At 48.6% G+C, this 21,873-nt stretch overlaps 2 protein-coding genes across 2 annotated transcripts in view; one reads left to right on the forward strand and one right to left on the reverse strand.

The window, feature by feature from the left end:
- Positions 1 to 10,238, forward strand: part of SNED1 (sushi, nidogen and EGF like domains 1) — a 36,190-nt gene extending 25,952 nt beyond the window's left edge. The window contains exons 16-21 of the mRNA XM_027875795.1: positions 597 to 698; positions 4,108 to 4,224; positions 4,971 to 5,058; positions 6,190 to 6,273; positions 6,760 to 6,797; positions 7,823 to 10,238. Coding sequence (XP_027731596.1) covers positions 597 to 698; positions 4,108 to 4,224; positions 4,971 to 5,058; positions 6,190 to 6,273; positions 6,760 to 6,796 — 428 coding nt within the window. The 3' untranslated portion in view covers position 6,797; positions 7,823 to 10,238. The remainder of the gene's footprint in view (positions 1 to 596; positions 699 to 4,107; positions 4,225 to 4,970; positions 5,059 to 6,189; positions 6,274 to 6,759; positions 6,798 to 7,822) is intronic.
- Positions 10,239 to 10,327: 89 nt separating this feature from the next.
- On the reverse strand, positions 10,328 to 18,526 carry MTERF4 (mitochondrial transcription termination factor 4). Its single transcript, XM_027875874.1, has 4 exons — positions 18,452 to 18,526; positions 16,722 to 17,232; positions 13,286 to 13,470; positions 10,328 to 11,849 (listed from the first exon to the last, which is right to left on the reverse strand). Exons 1-4 carry the CDS (start codon positions 18,470 to 18,472, stop codon positions 11,496 to 11,498), a joined length of 1,071 nt encoding a protein of 356 aa, XP_027731675.1. The 5' UTR covers positions 18,473 to 18,526; the 3' UTR covers positions 10,328 to 11,495.
- Between the last annotated feature and the right edge of the window lie 3,347 nt (positions 18,527 to 21,873).

Genomic DNA, 21,873 nt, shown 5'->3' on the forward strand with positions numbered 1-21,873 from the left:
CATGTAACATATTTTAAAATCACTAATGCACATACATATGTATACACACACACACACACACACACATATATATAAACACAAAACTATGTACCTGAGTATCAAATACTTCTTACTAGACCATAAGCTCCAAGAAGGCACATGGTAAACGTGGGTGTTGGTGTGTACTCATTCCCCCGCCACCTCACCCCCCCCAACACACACACACACACACACACACATTCCCATACATACACACATAAATGTATACACAATTCTTCCAAGACAGTGTGGTCTATGGGGTGATAGGGAAAACGAGGCCCAATTACAATATTCAGACAGCCTAAGATGACCACTTAGATCCTGAACAAGCTTTACAACTCTGCACCAATTAATCAACAAGCACCTACTATATGCTGTGCATTGTGGATCCAAAGACAAAAATGAAATCGTCACCTCCCTCAGAGCTCACATTCTACCAGCTAGATATTCTAAAGGGAGTTGGAAATCTACCCCATGTGAAAGTAAAGACAGAACAAAAGTAGATCACAGGCTTAAACCCCAAAGGAGTAGCTGCCATTCTGTAACCTGGACCTTTATGTTTTTCTACAACATCCTAGAACCAGAGACCCCAGTGAAACTGGAGAACATGGAAGAATCTGCCAACCAAATCAGCCTGGCACTCCAACTGCCTGAACCCGAAAGCAACAAAGAGGAAGAAGGTGAGTCAGAAAAGAGGTTTGCAGTCTTGATCCCAGCACCAGACAGGAGCTCTGCCTATCCTTCATCCTGTGGACGGTTTCCCCCAGGTGGAGAAGGCTGGAAAGCCCAAAGGCCTCTTGCAGAATAGGAGCCATCTGCAAGGCCCTTCATCGTGCAAGTCACCTGCCTGCTTCTGTCTATGAGAGAGAGCCTCGCCTAGGTCTGGCTCCTCCCTCCACATGCACACGCGCACACACACACGCACGGCTTCGCTGATGCTGCTCTGTTCAGTGACTAGGTTTCCTATGCTTGGCTCACTCTGAATATGTCGAATGAGCCTGCAGTCAGAGGAAAGCCATAAAGAAGAGAGACAGAGGAAAAGCGCAGGACAGCAAAGGATGTAAAAGAAAAGCAATCCATAAAGAAGGAACAAAAGCAGAGGGGGAGAAAAAAAAAAAAGACCTAAGCTAGGAGAGACTTGTCTCCTGAGAGAGCTCAGGAGGCACTGCCATAGAAAGATTAAGTGGTTTACAGGCCTCCTCTACTGCGGAGCCCAGCTGGCCTAAGCTTCAGAAAGCAAGAGGTAACAGCTTCAGCAGCCCTACTCACTGAGGAGAGATCTCTGTAGATCCCACATAAGGCAGGGGGATAGAAAATAATTTATGTACATTGAAATTGGCCACGCCCTCTCCAGCGGCCTCCTGTGCCAGAACTCAGCTCTCCCCAGGGTGGTTTAATTCACATTTTTATATCCATTAGGAGCTAGCTGGACAGAGAAGGGGTTGCCTTCTTTACAGGGCAGTGAATAAGCAAAGCTGCGATCTGGTGAGGACACGCTTGTGCATATACCTTTGTAAGTGAAGTAAAATGAACATTCACCCTGTGCTTTGTCTGATGCATGGCCCTTCCATCTTATTTTTTCAAGCGTCCTTTTTGGTCTTTTATTTCATGAATCACAGAGAAAAGAGGAAAGACAATTCACTCACTCTGAGCCAAGAGAGTGAAGCCCTCTCAGCGGTGAGATCAGAAGTGCCTGGGCCCCTTCATTATTTGCATCTTCTAGCTCTTGTGATACAAGCAAACGCACTACCGAGAGACACAGGATAACAGGCAATCTGTGATCGGCGCAGTGCCCGACACATAGGAAGCTTGTCTTAAGTGCGCGGTGGTGAATCCTCATGAGAAGGATTATACCTAAACCTGGCTCTGTTCTTTGTTATGGGCCAAAGCAAATAAACCCTCTGGTGATATTTTTGGGAAGAGCAAGGGGAAATGAGCTTCTGAGGTGGAAGACGGCCTGTGTTGGAAACTTGGCTAAGAGAGATGAGCGAGCAGGCAGGAGCCAGAGGACGGCAATCTCTGACCTCAGCAGCAATATCTTAAGTAGAGAGGGCCAGACCCGCCATTTTCCTGAGGCCCCAGGTGAAAGCAAAAAAACAAATATTTGATAGCATCATGGCTATACAAGTAAAAAATAAAAATAGTCAAGGTAAGAAAAAAACTTTTAATGTGCAGATTTGGAGAGAACTGGAGAAGTAGAAAGAGAACAAACATAGTAAGATCCTACCAGAGAGTAGAAGTAGAGGGCTGGCCTCTACCACATTCAAAATATAATGGGACTTTAGCATAGTGTCGTAGAGAGCCAAACTCAAAGGCAGGAAGACTTGGGGTCACATACGCTGGCCGTGTGGCCCTGGCAACCTTCTGAGTCTACCAATGGAGGAGAAGGTGATGACCTGCATTGCTTAGCTCAGTGCCTGGCATGATAAGTGCTAAATCAATGCTTCTTATTGGCAAAGGAAATCTCCTCCCCTGGGAATCCCCTAAGCCAATGAGATCACACATCCAGTCCCCTATCTCCACGGTATGGCAGAAGCAGCCCTGAACTTCAGGCCACCCGGGTTCCCTCCCCAGCTCTGTCACTAACTAGCTGAAAGAGCCCTGAACTTCAGCAAACGGGTGGTCTGCAGTTCAACCCCGATACTTGCTGGCTGTGACCTTATGCAAGTCATTCAAGCAGTCTCGGGAGGAAGACGGACACGGGCGGGTTTCTAGCAGCAGTTCTGGAGGGCACAGGCACTTTCGTGAGTTCACAGGGCAGCATGAGATAGGAGACAGGGCACTGGACTGAGAACCAAAAAATCCGGGTTCAAATCCTGCTTCCAACAACACTTACTAGGTATATGACCCTGAGCAAGTCACAGAACCTCTTTCTGTTTCTTCCATGGCAAAACGAGGAGCTAGGATCTGATGTCTCTCAGCTCTTAGAAGCCCAGAGCCAGACGGAACCTGAGCAACCATCTGGCCCAACTCATGTTTGACTAAGCATGCCATGCCCTGAAGGCCATTTGCAGCTCTAAATCCATGATCTTTGGTATCCGAATATTATTTACCTGCCCACATCACATAGCTGGTGGGAAGGAAGCTCTTTGTAAACGTTTTTTCTTAAACCCGACACATGATTTCATTGGCATGGAGACTCCCTAGTGAATAATCTCTACCAGAAGAGGTCGGCAGCTTCTCTGTAAGCCAGTCTTAGAGAGCTGCTCAGTGTCTCTCTCACAGGCAGGAGGGACTACGCCAGAATCTGAACCCAGGGCTCCCTCACTCCCAAGGCCATCACTGCCCACAATCCCAGGCTGCCTTTCACTACAATGCTTTGGGTCACAAGCTCACTTTTTACATACAGTCTTAAAGAGTTGTTCAGGGCTTTAGGAACTTGACCCAACCCCACGGATAGTAGCAGGATTATTATCATTATTATTACCAGCTTCGTGTGGAAAAGGAAAAAAGGGTAAAGGTAGCAGAGTCATGAAAGAGGAGCAAGGATAGAGAAACAGAGGAGTAGAGAAATGATAGTCTTGGTTGGAAAGGTGGAAGGGAAAAGCAAAGGAGTGATGGTAGAAACCAGCTAAGCACATGTACCCCACAGGATGCTGGTGTCGCTGAATTTCATCTTCCCTCTGCAAGACTGCCTCTTTTACTGCCTTTCTCTGCATTTGGCAAATAAGGATGGAAACTCCTGGTGGAAGCATGCCTTTGGTTCTGCCAAGATCCAAGCGGTGTATTTTCCAAGTCAGGCTGTCTCCTCCCTTGCAGGGTGGCTGGCCTTCCCAGTATCCTCCACTGGACCAGCATTCCACACAGGCTTGGACAGAGAGAGGGCCCCTGGGGTGATGGTCCGTGCTCTCTTCCTCTTCTTACTGCACCCCATCCTGAAAAGCATCCCAGAAAAACACGGTGTGGAAGGCCAACACCCCTCCTTCTCACCTTTATTTTGCTTTCCCCCCTCGTACCATTAGCCTGTTCTAAGAGCTAACATGGCCTCAACGGGAGGCAGCAGCCAGGAGCCAAAAGGCAAGTTCTGCCATCCTGATATGCCAGGACAGGGGCTGGACGGTTAACGATTTGTGGCACTTTGGTTTCCAGATGACCACAGGAACTGCTCCATAAACCCCTGCCAAAATGGCGGCACATGTGTGAGTGGGATGGACTCCTACAGCTGTGACTGCGGCCTTGGATTCAAAGGCAGACACTGCGAACTCTGTAAGTCAGGAGCCCAGCCTCTCTTCCCAGCCCGAGCCAGGACCCGTCAGCTCTCTTGGATGCATGCCCCAAGAGGATGCACTCTGCCTTTGGCAGGACCAGCATAGGGCTGAAAAACAGTAGTGGGGGAAACTCACTTCTCCCTATCATACCTAGGGTAGGGAGGGAGAAAAGGAAGGGTTCCCAATCTGAAGCCCAGCTCCACGGTCTTCCTGGGCCAAAAATAAGAGTCAGGGGGCAGGGGGTGTAGAAAAAGGGGACTGTCCACTGCATTCCACTGTGCACGAGGCCTGCCTCTACAGTGCCCCCAGAAGGGCATCCAATGATGACCCCCTTGCACCAGAGGGGTGAGAAGGGCATGTAGATGTCGTTTGACTAGCTTTTCCTGGGAATGGGAACCAAAGAAGGCTCACAGAAAAGCAAGAGTGCCTGGGTATCATTTGAGGAGATAAAAAGTGTGTTCCAGAAAACCCCTCATTGAGAGTTGGTGCCACTCCAAAACCAAAGCCCACGGAAGCTGGACTTTGAGGCCATGGGCTGCAAACTTGACGTGACCGTTAAAAACAGCCCCATCTGTTGTCCTGAGCACAGCCCGCCCCGTAGTGGCCCAACAAGGCTCAAGGCGGGTGGGGGGCACTGCCTGCCCCTGTCCGGCTTCTCCACTGCTGCGTGCCCTTGTGGGAGGGAGGTGGGAGCCTAGAGACGGACTCCTCGCTGACCCCACTTCTTTCTTTCTCCTTGGACAGCATGTAAGAAGGTGCCGCATCCCTGTACACGGCTGTACTCGGAGACAAAGTCCTTTCCTGTCTGGGAAGGAGGAGTCTGCCACTACGTGTAAGTCGACCTCGCCCTCTCAACTTTCCAAAGCCCCTCATGAGCAATCTCTCAGTGCTGCCTCAGCAATGCTGCGAAGGGGTGGGGCAAACAGGAAATGGTCACAAGAAATTGTTGGCTCCTAGGGGGTTTTGGAATCAGTGGGCTCTGCAACACCTGTATGGCTGGGGGCAAGTCATGCCATCTCTCTTGACCTTGGTTTTCTCATCTGTAAAATGGGACGAGCTGGACTAGGTAACTTCTCAAGATCATCTTCCAACTCTAAAAGTCTATAATTCTATCTACAATAAAGTTGACTTGACCACAGTCACATGGCTAATGAACAACAGCAAAGTCAGCACTGAAACCTAGGCCTCTCAACTCTCAGGCCTCTGCTCCTTTCCTCTGGGCCTGCCTCGTGTGGAGCTTGAAATCACAGGGTCCAAGTTCAAATCCTGGTTCTACCTGTGTGACCTTGGACAAGTCATCTCCCCTCTGTAGGTATTGGTGAAATGAGGGGCTAGAAGCAGATGACCTCCAAGGGCCCTGCCACACTTCAATCTAAGCTCCTATGACCATGGGCAGGCAGGAACCCACCCAAACCAGCCTGACAGACAGGTATCCCTTCTGTCTCAGGCTCACATCCAGCTGAAAGGTGCATCATGTTAAAAACATGGAGTCAGTCAGCCAACAAGCACAGATTAAGCTCTTCCTATGTGCCAGACCCTGTGCTAAGCAATGAGGCTACAAGGAAAGGCAAGGACTATCCCAGCCTTCAGGGAGCTCGGGCTCCAGCCCTGGCCCTGCCAGACTTTTGCAGCGCAGATGTGAGGAAGGCAGGCGGGTCAGTAACCTTAATTAAAAAAAAAAAATTAAAGGCTCCTCCACAGTTTATCTAGATGACAAAACAAGCAGAAAAGTCAAGATCAAACCCGAGTCATTCCAAACACACATTACTAAATGTACTAAGCCCTCAGATGCCTCCAAAGGAACTGAGAATCAGGCAAGCTCAGGGACCAAGGACCCTGCCTGTCAAGGCTTGAAATCTACAATGTTCTCCCCAAAGGCAGCTGCAGAGCAAATGGGGTCCCTTTTGCCCAGAGCTCCTCGGCAAAGCCAGCTCTCTGACTCAATTCTCTCTCTCGACGGCAGGTACAAGAGAATCTACAGAGTCCATCCCGACATCTGCTACAAGGAGAGCTGCGAGGGCACAACTAACAAGAAGACCCCCAGCAGGTACTAGCACAGGACGCCAAGGACCTTCCCGATGGCTCAAGCCACCTGGTCACGGGGGCTAGTGGCAAGGGCTAGGGGGACGCAGCCAGCAGGTGGCTTCCTGAAATGCTGCAGCCAAAGAACTCATCGCCCAGTGACCCACCATGGTGACAGCCAGACACCTGGCTCTGCACAGAATGGAAGAGTATTTATGAAGGCCTTAAGTGAGAGCCTGGTCCCTCCTAGCTTACACAGGGTAGCAGCAGGGCCAAAGACGAGGCCCCAGGGGTTCGTTCCAAGCATGTGCACTATGGAGTGGACACGGGTCCTGGACAAATCAACATGCCTACTTGTACCAACTATTTTGGGAAAAGTCTTAAACTGGCTTTCTCATATTGGGCTTCTTCTCCCAACTCATGAAGCTCACTATCCTAGGAAAGCACAATCTAGAATAGGTAAACTCTAAAAACAAATTTGTTTCACTCTCCCCTTTTTTCTCTATTTCAGGAAACAAAGCAACAGTCAAATAGTTAAGAAGCCTTAAGGTAAGTGAGTGCCCTTCTTAGACTGTCCTTGCGAGGTCACGAGGTGAGGAAGGAGACACTTCGGAACACTGTTCCCTAAGCACTGAGCAGTGAAATTCATTTCAGTAGAAAGGTCATGGGCAAATCCCAGCACTCAAGCCAGCCCCCATCAAAGGCGGCATATTCCTGTGAATATTTTAACATTCAACTAAACAGACACATTTGGGGGGCTTTGGGGACCATTTCCCTAAGGGCAGTTCTTAGATACACAGACTGCTCTTTGCCTTTCTATCTCCAGGGAAAGTTCAGACCCTGGCACACAGAAAGTGTTTAATAAATGCTCAATGACTTAAAGTCCATACTAAGAGCCAGGAGAACAGGCTGTGAACCCAGGCACAAACACATCAGGGGGAGTGGTAGGGAGCGAAGAGGACCAGACTCCAAGCCCACCTCTTTATCAGCTGAGTGACGCTGGACAAGTCTGTGTGCTTCTGGCAGTTCCCAAGCTTTGTCCACGTAGCTGACCAGAGGGTCAGAGACTCGTCACTGAGTGCTGGATTCCAATCAGCTCAGAGGTCTCTGACTTAATCCGCATCTGTCCTCCCTCCAGTGGGACACATCTGAGAATTCCTCTCTACCCTCCCATCAGTAATTTCATAAGTGACTGTGGTCAAAACATGTCCCCAACCTAGTGGCCAGGTGGCAGACGCCATTCTTCCCAAGCAGATGTGGGAAATGAGGAGACTAAGCCTGTCCTCGAAGCCTTTCCAAGCTGAAAAGGCCAACTGGGGCACTGGTTCTGCTAACACTGCCTTCAAGGAACCAAGGTCCCCAGAGCAGGTCAATTCCTGATAATGAGAATTAAAGGCACAAAACCTCAACTGAAGGACAAATGGATACAAATGAAAAACCATTAGGAGAAACGAGGGGCTTTTACCTGGAAGGGATGAGGATGCAATTACAACAACTTACAATAGATGGAAATCAGTATCTAAATTGAAAGTATCATTGAAAATAGTAATGTCTTCTTTCCTCCTTCCTTAAAGGGTCCAGAACAATTGCAGTTTCACCTTGTCAACTCTAAGGGCTTTGAAATCCCAGGAAGATGAGATCTACCCCCTGGGCTGAAACAGAACCCAGAGAGGAAAGGCACTGCACTAGACGGGAGCCCACACCTCTGCCTCCTCCTCTCCCCAAGCCTCTCTGGGACATGCCGTCAGGCTGAACACCACACCAGCCACCTCCCTCCTTTGGGGACGTGGCCAAGGCTTCTTCAGTTTCCTAACTCCAGACTTCATCTCTCCAAGGTGTCTGCATTCTTCCCATGACATGCCATCCAAAGGTGCTGCAGCATGCAGCACAAGTGTTTGGAACAGCGTCGGCTCGTTTTCTACAATGACTGAAAGATATCAGTGTGTGGGTATGCGAAGGAGAGGGGGTTAACTTAGCAGACCACCAGGAGCATGCCGGAAGCAGCAGACCCTGGCTCACAAAGTTCAAAGTGGACATGAGTCTTCTGAGACCAAAAAAATCAAAATGGAGAAATGTTAGCAGCCTCCAAACAGCGAGGGCAGAAATGAATTTTTCCCAAGTTGAAAAGCAACCTCAAGCATTGTTTAGTGCTACTTAACCCTCTTTGTCCCTAGTCCTATAATATGAAGAGTATTTTTGTCAATTGATATTTTGCAGGTTAGTAGTCCATAGTATGGATTAGTGCCTTTTGGTATTTTGAAAGAAGAAATGTTAATTAACAATACTAGCTTAGAAACCTTTCTGTCTCCAAGAATTTCATATGGCCTTTTGCATGTGGACAAACTCATTCCTTAGCTGGCAGATCAGGTACAGCCATTAGGCCCCACTGGGCCAACGGAAAAAAGGTCTGCGCTGATGCCGCCTAGACAAACTGTTTTAGTCTACTGAGTCATTAACCTAAAATTTTTAAAGTTTGGTCCTTTACCAGAGAGGACACACTATCACTCATGACGTTAACTTTTCAACATGTTTCAAAAAACATTCCCCAAAAATGCTGTTAAAACAATGGAAACCCTACATAATACTTAGAAATGTTAACATCATTATAGCAACTGACCCCAAGTAGACCCAAGTCACTGCTGAGTTTTCAGCTCACTATGCCAGGCATCAGTCAGTAGTCAAGGGTGGAGACAGTGCTGGAACGCGTTAGTGCTCTAGGACAAGCAGGGGGAAGAGGAGAAAATCTGACCTTCAAATTCTAGAGTTCTATTTGTGAAGCACTGACGTAGCAAGGATTCTGGGTGTCAGGATGCAGTTTCCACAGAGGTTTCTCTTACCTGTCCACATTCCCCACTATCTGAGGGTGCTGAAGGAGATCACAACCCATTCAAACTAGAAGGCATTTTTTTTCACAAGATGCAGTCATATTTTACAAGAGGATTTCTTTGAAGGATCAGAATCTTGGTTTTTAAATTATGAGAATTCTATATAGGTATGTCTCAGGAAAAGCACACACACAAATTAATCAGCCATTTTCATACAGGAAGGACATGCCAAGGAGATAAACTACAGCAGACCTAAAAAACTCTTACTATTTCAAAAGGTGTACCAAACAGCCACTCAATGATTGGCTTTAGTTTAGTGAAGAGTCAAAAACACAGAGGAGGCTGCAAAAGGGTCATTCATACATATGAGCATGTGATTTTTTTTTTTCCAACAATACTGGGCCTCAAAAGGATCACCTGATATGACTGGAAATATACATGAGGGAAAAAAAAAAGACGTCTACCATCACGTTAATAAACTCCTGGAATCTTAGAAAATGAGAAAAATGTTTCTTTGATACAACAAATTCTGAGTTCGGTAATCTGTGACCGTGTGACCCATCCCTTTTGATGCTTTACAGAGAAATGAAAACATCTACTGAAAAAGTTTTTCTAAATATAATGTTTTGTTTTCACAGCAATTACATCTTTCAATTTGCCTTTAAAACATTTCAAGCACATCTGCTAAAATATTTTTTCCTTATGACTCATTCTGGACCTCTCATTTCTTCTGTGAAATCATTTGAAGGCCACTCGCCTCTTCCTAAAAGCCCATCAGCTCCTAAGGAGACTGATGATACAGGATTAGGGTTTGCCACAGACGACCCAGGAATGCCTCCCTCCCCAAAGGAGTATATTCACTTGGAGAACCCCGTTAGGATCCCGTTTATTTCACATCTCCCTGAGCCAGCATAAAAACACAGGCTCTAAAGAAACATCATTTGGAGTCCCAAAGACAGAAGGATGACACTAAAATTCTTGCACAGTGAAATGGTTTCATCTTGCATGCCACCATCTCCAGGGCAGAGAAGGTAGCTCTCTGAAAAATCCCCACCTCCATTATCACAAGCAACCTCTCCTTCATAACAAAAAGGATCTCGTTTAAGTGAACTGAAACAGAATTTTCTCCTTGCTGGGCCAACATCGCTGGCATCGGCTGTGGCCGCTCTCAAGCTCTGGCCTGGGTCTCCATTCCTTGGCACACACAAACACCCCAGTACTAACTAGTTAATGCAAATTGTACAAAATCAAGGCTAGAAAGCAAAAAACAAAAAGAAATTTTATTTCAAATCTTGTTGGTTTGAAATTTTTTAAACACAATTTATTTTCCTGAAGCCCCTTTCTGGTTGTGTAAGCGGGAGCAAGAATGTAAGTAAGCCTAAAGATCAACCTCAGCAAGTTTACATTTATGACACTTTTCAATGTATCTTGTTTAATAATAATATGTTAGTCATTCCTCTAAAGCCCAATGGGGGGGAAAAAAGGGTTAGATCAACATAGAGCTGTAAATGATCCCTCGATAAACTAAGCAATGAAAGCCTGAATAAAAATGAGAGCATCACAGCTTGAGGTTACCTAGCCTAACCCCCTCATTTTACAGCTAAGGAAACTGAGGCCTACAGAGGTTAAGTGGCCGAGCCAGGCTCTGAAGCCAGGTCCTCTGCCTTTCGGGCTGTGTCCCAGAGCCCAGTACGGCACACGGTCCCTTGGCGGAGTCTCTGCCTATGAAGCCCAGGTCTCTACTGGGGAATTCCACCCATGTGAAATTGAATCAGCTTAGCCAACATTCCATCCTGAGGAAATACGGCTTTGCTGAGGAGATGCGACACGGGTGCCCCACCAAGGCCACAGCTTCAGAAAGGCCCAACACGTAACAGCCTGGGCTGAGAAGTGAGCTACGGGTGAGTAATGGGGTTCCTCATTCAACGGGATCCTCACAGAACCTCATAAATCATCAGCGTGAAGCCAAAGGCATGGTTCTCATTCCATGGTGCGCTGCAATCACAAGTGAATCGGCCATTTTTAGGTAAAGAACCAGGTCCCTGGGAGGTAGCTGGCCACCTGCTGCATCCTGAGGGTGACCTCCCTCCTGCCCCTTCCCAGTCTTACCGTCACCACTTAGCACATTCACTGCTGACCCACCGGAGGAAAGACGGCTCATTCCCTCCCATCAGAAGGAAGAAACCCTCCCTCCAGGCTACGTCAGCAACTCACACACGAGCAGGGCAAAGAGTGAGGTCAGACTGATCTGCCGTTCTCACGACCATTACAAGCAGGAGTCCTTACTACACGTACAGTCACAAGGTCCTCCAGCCTCTCGGTCAGAGGACATCAGTAACTCGAGAATTCTCCAACGACTCTCGCAGCAAACGTCTTCGTAGAGTGAAACTCTCCCTCGGCACCCTCCGCTCATTTCTGCCTTTCAGTCCTCATCGTCATCGGAACCGTCAGTGTCTGCCAGGTCTGACTCCTCATCCTCAGACACGCTCAGACCTTCACCCTCCTCCAGTCCCTCCCGAGCTAAGAGCTGCTTAAAGACTTCAAACTCCTCCTGAGACGAGTGGGCTGTCTTGGCTAAAAACTCGGCTTCTGGGACTCTCAAAACGGAATTCACAGAAGGATTACAGATCTGGGTCTGTCCCTTTTTATCAGGAGTTTGGTAAAGGCCCAGTCGCTCTAAGAAGACATGCCTCTGTCTGATCTTGGTCATTGAGTACTGGAAATATCTGGTCTTCACCAAGTCCCGCTGCTTTATTCCCATCCTAAAATATGCGTACTGTAAGGAACAACACAAAGATATTGAGAAATCCCAGCGGCAGAATGGGGACCACCACCCACTCCATCATTCCTCATTCCAATCAACGTGTTCGAATGAAGACCGAAGGGGGGAGGCTCCCGAGTAATGGCTCCCACACAATCCGTGGCCACAGCACCTGTGATTTACAGAGTTCTGTCACACAGACCAGACACAAAGGAGACAATGGGAGAGAGAACCCAATAGTCAGCGGATCCTGACTGACCCAGTGATGACAGGAGAGGACAGAGCCCAGAAAAGCTGTGTGACGTTAACACACTGGTTGCCACCTCCCTCTACATTCAGGACACCTGACCAGGTCCTAGACAAGAGCATTTGAAGAAACTAAATGGGCAAGGAAGGGAGGACACCAAGAACGCATGGAGGAATGGAGAGGCCGCATCTCCTGCCCCTCAGACACATTCTTCCCCTTCCCAAGCTTCCCATGGCTCCTAGGAAACGTGCCCTGCCTCTGGGTCCCTCCTTTCCCTACGTCTCTTCTTCCTTCGATCCCACCTTGGCAGGAGTTACTATTGAAAACATTAGGCTCAAAACAGATTCCTCATTTGGGTCCTGAGAACACTTGAAGTCACAGCAGCCCTGCTCACTGCACACCAAGCCGTGCATCCCAGACAGTGGCAGCAGGTGAATGCCCCTTACTGCATGACTTGGCTCCTCTGTGCCTCAGTTTCCCTCTATGTAGAAAGTCCCTAAAGAAGTCATGGACAATTCCAGGCATCGGGTCACCATTTTCATACCAGTGACTGATCCATCAAAGGATGTACTTTATTCTCCTTATTCCAGGGTTCATTTAACTACCATTGTGATAGTAGTGAGCCTGAACAATAAATTTGCGTTTCTACATGAACTTCAGTTCATACACAAAGCCCTCACCTCACCCAAAGCTTGAGTTAGGCAGCACAAGTACTGTGGTGCCCCTCTGACAGGGGAAGGAAACTAGGCTCAGAAGTGGGGGGAAAGCCAGAAGCCCTGTCCCAGCCACAAGCCCCAAGTGTGGCCGCCAGGACCCCAGTCCAGGGCTTCAGACTCATGTGGGACCCTCCTTCCTCTGAATTACAGTCCCCAGCCCAGGCCTGACCTCCAGGGAAAGAGAAGGTAAATGAAGTGGGGAGAAGGAGGGCTTAGGAACCATTCCTCTCCTTAAGTTTTGCAGAGGGCTTGACCAGATGGACACCAGCACTCCTAGACACTCTCCAGTAGACCTTTGGTGACCCTCACTTCAGACTTCACTTGGGGGTTAAGGACAACAACACCCCACAACCATGTACAGCTGCCCATTTTTATCCTTTATCATCTCTTTAAAAAGATGAAAAACTTGCCTGGCTCCTAGATGCAAAGCAAAAGCTCTGCCCATGTGGGCAGAGGCCCCCACCGTACTTTCACCTGCTCTCTCTCACCTGGAATTTATACTCCAAGGCACTGGGGTCCTCCTGAAGAACTCTGGGACAGCTGTACAAAATCTCTGTCACCTGCTGCCCGGTGAAAAGGCATCTGTCCTTCAGAACGGAGACGAGGGCATCAATACGCTGCTGGGTCATGGTGAACAGGTCTGGACAGCAGTGAGTCACATGCCGCAAGTTCCCTGTGGGACAAGGAGAGGAAAAGGGATGACCACACGGGCCCCTCTTCACACAAAAAACAAACAATGAATCAGGTTCATGTGAACACAGGTAGTCCCCAAATTACAGACACACTGCTCCCAAAGTGCACATGCTGGAATCACAAAGCCTTTTTCCAAAGAAATAATGCTGTACATCCTGGCTAGCTGTACGCCCGTGTAAACCACAGAGCTGTGAAGGTCTACTGACAGCCCTCAGAACGTCACCACAGGTGCCAGTGCTTTCTGAGCCACACATGTTCAGAGTTCCACCCTGGGATAGCAGAAGCTGCCTCCCTCATCTAGCCTGGCTCAGATGGCCCCAGGCAGGCCTCCATCGGGACACGGAGTTGAAGGGGTTGAAGCTTCAGGGACTGGGAAGGATTGGGGGACAATGGAATGGTCACAGCCAAGGTGAACACAGAGGTTTCTGCACCCTAGCAGGCTCTCCCACTTAGCCCTTCGCCTCTCCATGGAGGATGAGAGGGTAAGGAAGACCCTCTCAGGGTGGGGTGAGGAGATGGGGCAGGGGCAAAAGATGCCGCCCACAAGACCAGCGCTGGAGCTGAGGAGGGCGGCCTTGGCAATCTACCCAACCTCCCTCCCACTACCAGGCATATCACGGCCAGTCTCACCGTCTTCCCAACTCTTCCCATCTTGTGAGATGAGAAACGAGAACTGAGCTGGGACAGGGCCTAGGCAGCAACCAGTGGAAGAGAGAAAAAGGGAAAAGAAGTGCCAAGAAGGGTCAGGAAGTAGGGATGCTCCAGCTCCTGGTCAGCAGGTGAGCGGAGGGTGACTTGCCTCACCACCTCCCCTCCCTGTGTCGTGCCCCCTCAGCGCTCGTCCTCCTACCACCAGAAAGAAGCCACGGCCTCGTTCCATCTGGGGCCTTTCCTCAGCCCTCCCCCATTGTGATGACCTCTGCAGCTTCCGACACTGAAGACTGTCCTCACAATACAAAAGCTTCTCATGTAAGACACAACCTGGCTCCCGCTGTCTGTCTTATTTCACAGGACTCCCTTTCACGCCTTGCCCATTCCAGCTGAAGAAGCCTGCCCATTCCCCAGACACAGCCTCCCATCCCCTGGCTGCAGGCCTCATTTGAGGATCCCCAGTACCCCCTCCCGTCCATCTTTCGGACTCCTCAGCACCCCTGAAAGCACCACTCAGACACCACCTTGCACCCAAGGCCCTCCCAGAGCCCCTTCCAGCTGGTCACACTCTCTTCCTCTTGTATCACTTTGTATTTACTTATCTGTCAATGCGCTGTATCCCCTCGTAGAATGTAAGCTCCATGAGGGTAGGCAGTGCCTTGTTTTTGTCTCTGTATTCCCAGAGGTCAGCACAGTGCCTTACCCAGAAGAGGGACTTAATAAATACTTCTCTATTTGAGTTGAAAAGAGAACTCTGGCCTCCTCCACTCATTTCTGAACTGACATTTAAAGCCACCTATACATGTGGTTTACCTGACATCATTAACCAGACCTCAAAACCTTGACACTTAGCCAAAAAGCACGACAAAGAATAGGGAGTTCCGCTACATTCACCCCATCCCGAAGACAATCAGCCAAAGAGGCAGATATGCTGTTCTTGCCCAAGGGCACTGGTCACAGAAACAAGATGTAGGACAAGTCTACAGTCATTAATAATGATGATAACAGTGCATTTATGTCGCACTCACTATGAGCACATTACAATTATTATTTCATTTGATCCTCACAACAAAGCTGGGAGTGTTATTATCCCCAATCCTCATATAAATGAACAAACCGAGGCAGACAGAGGTTAAGTGATTTGCCCAGGGTCACACAGTGAGTGTCTGAGGCAGGATCTGAACCCAGATCTTCTTGACTGCAGGCCCGGCACTCTCCTTCCTAGACCACTGAGCTTCCTAGGGCCCTCTTCTCTTGGGGGTCAGGAGGGGCCAGTCGATCAGGACTCCCAGAATCTGCCATAGCACCCAGAAAGGAGATGCACAGGAAAACTCGCACGCTCTCTGGCCGGGCACAATGCGCGATCATCTCTCTGAACTGTTCTCACACAGGGCCTGAACAAGGCAGCCAGTGTCTGCTAAATGTCTGAAGTATTTATTTCAGGAGACTGTGCATCATGCCCAGAATGTCTTCCTCAAGATACGCCAGAGGCAGAGTCAACCAGGAAGAGGAACCCACCAGGTCCATGTGCTTCCTGTTCATCTTTTTGGTCAATGGTTATGCCCAGAATCATTATGAAATATCGCCTAACAAGTTTATGATTCAAGGGATGACGTTTGGGAGGCGTCCCGGGCAATGGAATTCAGGACGACTTGGGGCTGAATTCTAGCTCTCCCACCTACCGCCCTGACGAGCCTGTGGTCATCACCTCACGTCTCAGCCTTTGGGTTCCTCTGTAAAAACGGAGGGGGGGAGGGGGAGGAATCATTGACATGGTGAATCCCAGAGCGCACCAAGATGTCCTGTCCCCACGACCCAGAAGCTTCCCCTCGTCCACTCTCCCTCATTTGAGATAAGTTCTCTGAGGGCAAAGACTGTGTCACTGATGTCCTCATTATCCCAGCACCTAGAATAGTGCCTAGTACCAAGCAGTCCCTTTTAAAACATTTATTCCACAAAATCAGATGGCAATAGGAACATAGGATCATGGATTCAGAGGCCATCTGGTACAACCTCTTCATTCTACAGATGAGGAAACTGAGGCCTGGTGAAGATATGTGAACTGGCCAAGGTTACACAGCTGGTAAGTGACCAAGCCAGGCCCCAGGCTCCACTAGAGCCCACTGGCTTCCCCATATATATATATATCTATATATATATATATCTATATATATATCTATATATATATCTATATATATCTATATATCTATATCTATATATATATCTATATATATATCTATATATATCTATATATCTATATATATATCTATATATATATCTATATATATATATATCTATATATATGGCCCTGAATACCAAGCTGTGGAGAGGTAATGGGAAGCTGATCTAAAGGTCTATGAGTACTATGTACTGTTCCCACTGGAGCTTCTTACGACGCTTTTTGGGACTAACAAAGAATGACCTTTTCATTGTTTCTTCTGGAATAAGACAAAATGTGAATTATTTCACTGTAAGGCAATTCAAGGTAAAGTGACAGAAAGTTTTTCAAAACAAGGAGAAGAAAGAGGAAGGTAAGAGAAAATCAGTCTGTACATAAGAGAATCCCATTAAGAATAATACCTCCTCCAAGCCCCAGCCGTCTCAGATGACTGGCCCGATTCTTCAGCTGTTTGACTGTCAACTGCAGGATTCTAGGATTCTTCTGCAAGGCTTTACATACAGGATCAGGGTCCAAACCCAACAGCATGAGCTCTGAAACCACCGCCAGCAGCTGTTCAGGTCTGATGCCTGCATGGATCCTGAACAGTTCCTTTATATGAGTCTCGCTGAATCCCATGTCCAAAAACAAATTAACCACCTTCTCCAACTCCACAGCACCCTGATCCACGGAGGACGGCTCCTTCTGAACCAGGAGGTTCACAACGTTCTTGCTGGATTCTAGCTCCTTAACATGGTTTCTAGAAGTGAGAAAGACTCTTTCTTCATTATCACCTTTCAAGGAGGCTGTCGTTAATCTACGACCACGAATTTGGGAAGGAGCCCCAGCTGCAGCATTCTGTACGCTGTGCAGACACAGCCGTGGGGCCACACGTAGACCAGAGAAGGGGACCAGCCTGTGCCACTGTAAGATCTACAAAACAATGAACAAGTTAAGGGTCATTTCTGTTTTTAGTCTGTACAATAATGGAAGACCCAAAACTTTGGAGACTAGGCCTACCTGTCACGTTTGGATTACAATAAAAAACAGCCAATTTTTAAAGCAATCAATTAAATCATATCCCACATCAGAACACCAGTTCAACTTTGAGGAGGGGCTCATGTTAGGGAATTAAACCCACTGCCCATTCTGAAGGAATTTAAAATCAAATGGACTTGAATTTAAAATATATGACACTGTCACACATTTCACACATCACTATGCTACCTATGACAACAGCCATCCCTCTTCTTTATGGTTATTTTTCCTTTACCATTAACACATGTGTGTGAGTATATGTGCATATCTGTGTATATGTACATATGCGTGTATATATATATTACATATTTTATATATAATATATATATGGTGCCTAATGAATGCCTGCAGAACCTAACTAAACACAACCCAACGGGGGGGGGGGGGGGCAGCCTCGGAAAGGACCTGGGTTCAAGTCCTGCCTGCCAGCATGGCTTGTTGGAAGGAGTTTCCTCACCTGGGAGTCCCCTCCACCAACAACCACAGGCCCATCACCTACGCTCCAACTCCCCCACACTTTGCAGATGAGTAAACTGAGGCCCACACGGGCATGCGCTTCGGGAACTGGGGGGAGGAATCCCAGCGCCTCGAGACCCCCTCCCAGCTCCGACAGCCCCTTCCCCGGGCCGCACAGGCTCCCACATCACGAATCCGCTGAGTCCCGGGACAGCTCAGCGCTGCGCAGCCGCACTGTCGCACTGCAGCTCCAGGAACCGGGGGGGGGGGGGGGGGGGGGAAAGGGGGGGGGCCCCCCCTTAGGCCCCCCGCCCCCCGGCCGCGCAAGCGCACTTCAGATTCCAGGGGGGAGGGGAAGGGGAAGAGCCGCGCAGCCGCACTCCAGTCCACTCCAGCTACCAGGCTGAGGAAGAAAAGGGAGCCGCGCAGGCGCACTGCGGCTCTTCTAGGGCCGGCTCGTGGCCGCGCAGCCGTACGAGCAACCCCCAACCTGGCGCCCTGGTCTGGACCACAGGGAAGCCTATTCTGGGTTCCACGGACCCAAACTCGACTGCCGGCCCAGGCACTCCTGCGCTGGGCAGCTCTGGGACGGCGCCTCCCTCCCGGGACCTAAGTTTCCCCTCTAGGGTAGTAAGCGCTCGGCGGAGGAGGCACCGACCTGCCTGCAGCTCGCCGCCATAGCGCCGTGAGTCCTGCGCGCCACCCGTCGATCGTCCGGCTTTCTTCCGGCCCGTCGGGCTTCTCCGCCTCGAGCGGAAACCAGCGCTCGGCTCAAACGTTCCGCTCTTCCTCTGGCCACATCCGGGGAATAAGGTCGGAAGACGAGCCCGGGCGAGATTGGTGGCTAGTCTGATGACGTCAGCGCTGGCGGGGGCTGGGGAGGAAGCGGAGGAGAGAACCCGGGAGAAGGGTCGGGGCCCGCGTGATCGCCGAAGGGGAGCGTTCATCCTGCAAGCATTTCACGATCTGGGAATGCCGAGAAATAGGAGAGCGCCTGCCCTCGAGGAGCTTGCGTTCCATGTGCACCCGGAGTCCGCAGCGCGGCTCGGGGCCATCGGCTAGAGCCCCCCGCCCCGGGGGAAGGATGGGGAGGGGGCATGGCCCGGGGGAGCACGAGAGACGCCTCCGGACCTGGATCCTCCCCAGCCCCCCCCCCCGCGAGGGCAGGTGGCCGGCCGCGGGCTCTGGCCCCAGCCCCGGGGGGCTTCGTGCCTCTGCCGTTGGCCGGAGCCCCCCAGACTGCGCTCCTTCCTTTTAGGGTTCCGTAATCACTCCACTCAGGGATGCCCGTGATCCCCCCCCGTAGTGCCCCGGCCCCGAAGCTCGGTTTGAGTGATTTCCTGCACCGCAGACCCCGCCCCCCCCAGGGACCCTGCAACAGGTGTGCTGGAATTCCAGGTTCCAGATCCCGGGACTGCAGCTCCCGGTCTGGGCCGTGGCCTCGAGACCCTCCCCCTGCTTCCTGCATTGGGAGGGAGGGGGACCGAGGCTGCCTCGAACCCGCCCCCGGGCGGGCACGGTGCAGAGGCAGGTCCCTGGCCGCTCCCACGGGGAGGCCTGCTTTCAGCGGTCCCGGCAGGACATGGCACACATTTCCAAGGGCTTATTTTATCTGCGCGATTTGGGTGACTTTTCAAAGCAATGATTCATTTTATCAAACGCATGGAGAAAATGAATTTATACAAGGAATGACCGTCTGGTGATCCGGTGTGGCTGGATCCCACTCTTCTTACCTGCTCAGCCCAGGATTCCCCAGACCTCGTTCCATCTCCATTCCAAGGGCCTTCTCACTGGCGGTGCCTCCACGTCTTTACCCACCTGCTCCAGTTTTGAAGAGTTCCTCCCCAAAACATCAGTTTGAGAAAGTACCCACACCAACTAGATTCACTTCTAACCTGGCTCAGGTCCGAAGCCCTCAACTCTCCAGATTACCTTTCCAGGTGACTCCTTGCCCATCCTTTTATGTGTTGTCTTCCCCGTTAAAATGTAAGCTCCCTGAGGGCAGGGGCTGTCTTTTTGCTTATATTTGTATTCCCAGTGTTTAGCACAGTGTTTGACCCATAGGAATATCACTTAGTGAATGCTTTATCAAATCCAGGGGTTTACAGACTATGGCCTGAGAACCAAATCTGACCCTCAGCCTGTTTCTGAATGGCTTGCAACCTAAAGTTTTTACTTTTTTAAACACAAGAAAACCTTATTTGAAAATGTAAAAACTATTCTTAGTTTGTAGACCATACAAAAACAGGCTTCTGTGTGCCATAGATCGCTGACTCTTAATCTAATCAACAAAGAGCAGTGTGAAATAAAGCCAGAAAGGCAGGCTGAAGCTGTATTATGCAGTACCTTATACACAATAGGTGAACGATGGTCCAAGGGGTTTGTGCTAAAAAAGTCTTTAATGACACCTTAAGCAGTAAATAATGGCTGAATTATGTGACACAATATTTTTTCCTCTGTGACAATAGGCATGTTTCAAGTTTGTTTCTGCACTGACTTGAAACACACAGTAATTCTGGTTTGACTGAGCACAGTTTCTCTATATGTCATCAGATTGTTTCTGAATCACCACAAGGCTTCACCTTCCAAGCTCAAACCAACAGATGGCCAGGTGCATGCACATAACCTCATTTGCATTCCGTATACTGTGCAAGCGTGACACACTCATCCCCCTCTACTCCCCTGTAATCGCACCGCATCAGCCGAGTAATCGTGTGATCAGGGCATAGCAGATACCAGGCTGTCACCGAGTATGCACACTACATGTCCCCTTGAAATCTCTATGGACCATCACAAACAATCTGCAGAAACAAACCTTGTATTGCCTCTCATTGCAGCAGTAGGGCAGTTTTCTGATTTAAAGAGTGTAGGCAGTGTGCCAATGATAGAAAAGGAAGTCACATCTGAAGAGTTTACAGATTGTTATATAATGAAGCAATATATGCAATCAGACTTTAAGCATATTTATCATTTAATACAGTGCTTGTCATTAGCTAGTAAAAAAAGTAAATGTTTTATATCACAACTAGCTATTCATTTTTGGCAGTTATTTCTGTAGCTAAAAATAAAATGTTTCCATCTGTCAGCAAGAGAGTTGATAAAATTCTGCCATTTTCCATTACATATTTGGTTGAGCAAGCATTTTCACTTTATTCTTGTATTACGTTAAAATACAGAAATAAACCCAATGTGGAGTCAGATTTAAGACTATGTTTAGCAGTAGGTGGCACCACCGGGGACAGCATTAGGCCTGGAGTCAGAAAGACTTGAGTTCAAACTCAGCATAAGACATATATCACCTGCTTCTTGAGCACTATTGCTCTTTGGAACACATTATTCCATTCCTTTCTGTATTTTCTACTGCGTGTAGAATAGTCTTGTGGTATTTGAATTTCTTTCCCTTTATAATAGAAGATCTTTCTCCTGATTGCTTGCAGAATTTGTTGTTTCTCAGTAGAATTGTTCAATCTAACCACTATGTGTGGTTTGCAGGCTCAGGTTTCTTTTTGTTTGGCTGGTTGTTTGGGTTTTTTTTTTTCTTTGAAGGTACTTTATGGATACTTTTGATTAACAATTTTCTGTGTTTAGAGGTTCTAGGCAGTTTCCTGTTTTTTTCACTGTAGTGTTTCAAGTTTTTTGTCATTCTTCAGGGAGACCTGTAATCAGTCTCTTTGTATCCTGGCTTCAAGGTCATTAAGTTTTGCTTGTATGGAGAGGATGCTTTCTTTTCATGCTATTGCTTTTTACATCGCTTCTTCCAGATTGTCCTTTACTTCCACATATTTGCATTCCCAGTCTGTCATCCTCTCTTTTGTTTGTTTGATGACACTTGCCGCTACAGATTCAAATTTTTCTGTCCTGCCAATTATATCTGATGTTCAGGCCTTAAATTCTGCTCTCACATTATTTATTTCTCATTTAAACATTGTGGGAGGTCCTCTGCCTCATCAAGTGTAGAATCCTTTTCCTTCATCTTGAAATACATATTCATAGATGCCTGAACTCTTTCACTTGATCCAGAGGCCATATTTCCTCCTGCTGTTAATGTCTCCTTGTTGGTTTATCTGCTCATGCTCAAGG

The sequence above is a fragment of the Vombatus ursinus genome, unplaced genomic scaffold (genome assembly GCF_900497805.2).
Source record: "Vombatus ursinus unplaced genomic scaffold, bare-nosed wombat genome assembly UNPS02014810.1, whole genome shotgun sequence".
Classification (NCBI taxonomy): domain Eukaryota; kingdom Metazoa; phylum Chordata; class Mammalia; order Diprotodontia; family Vombatidae; genus Vombatus; species Vombatus ursinus.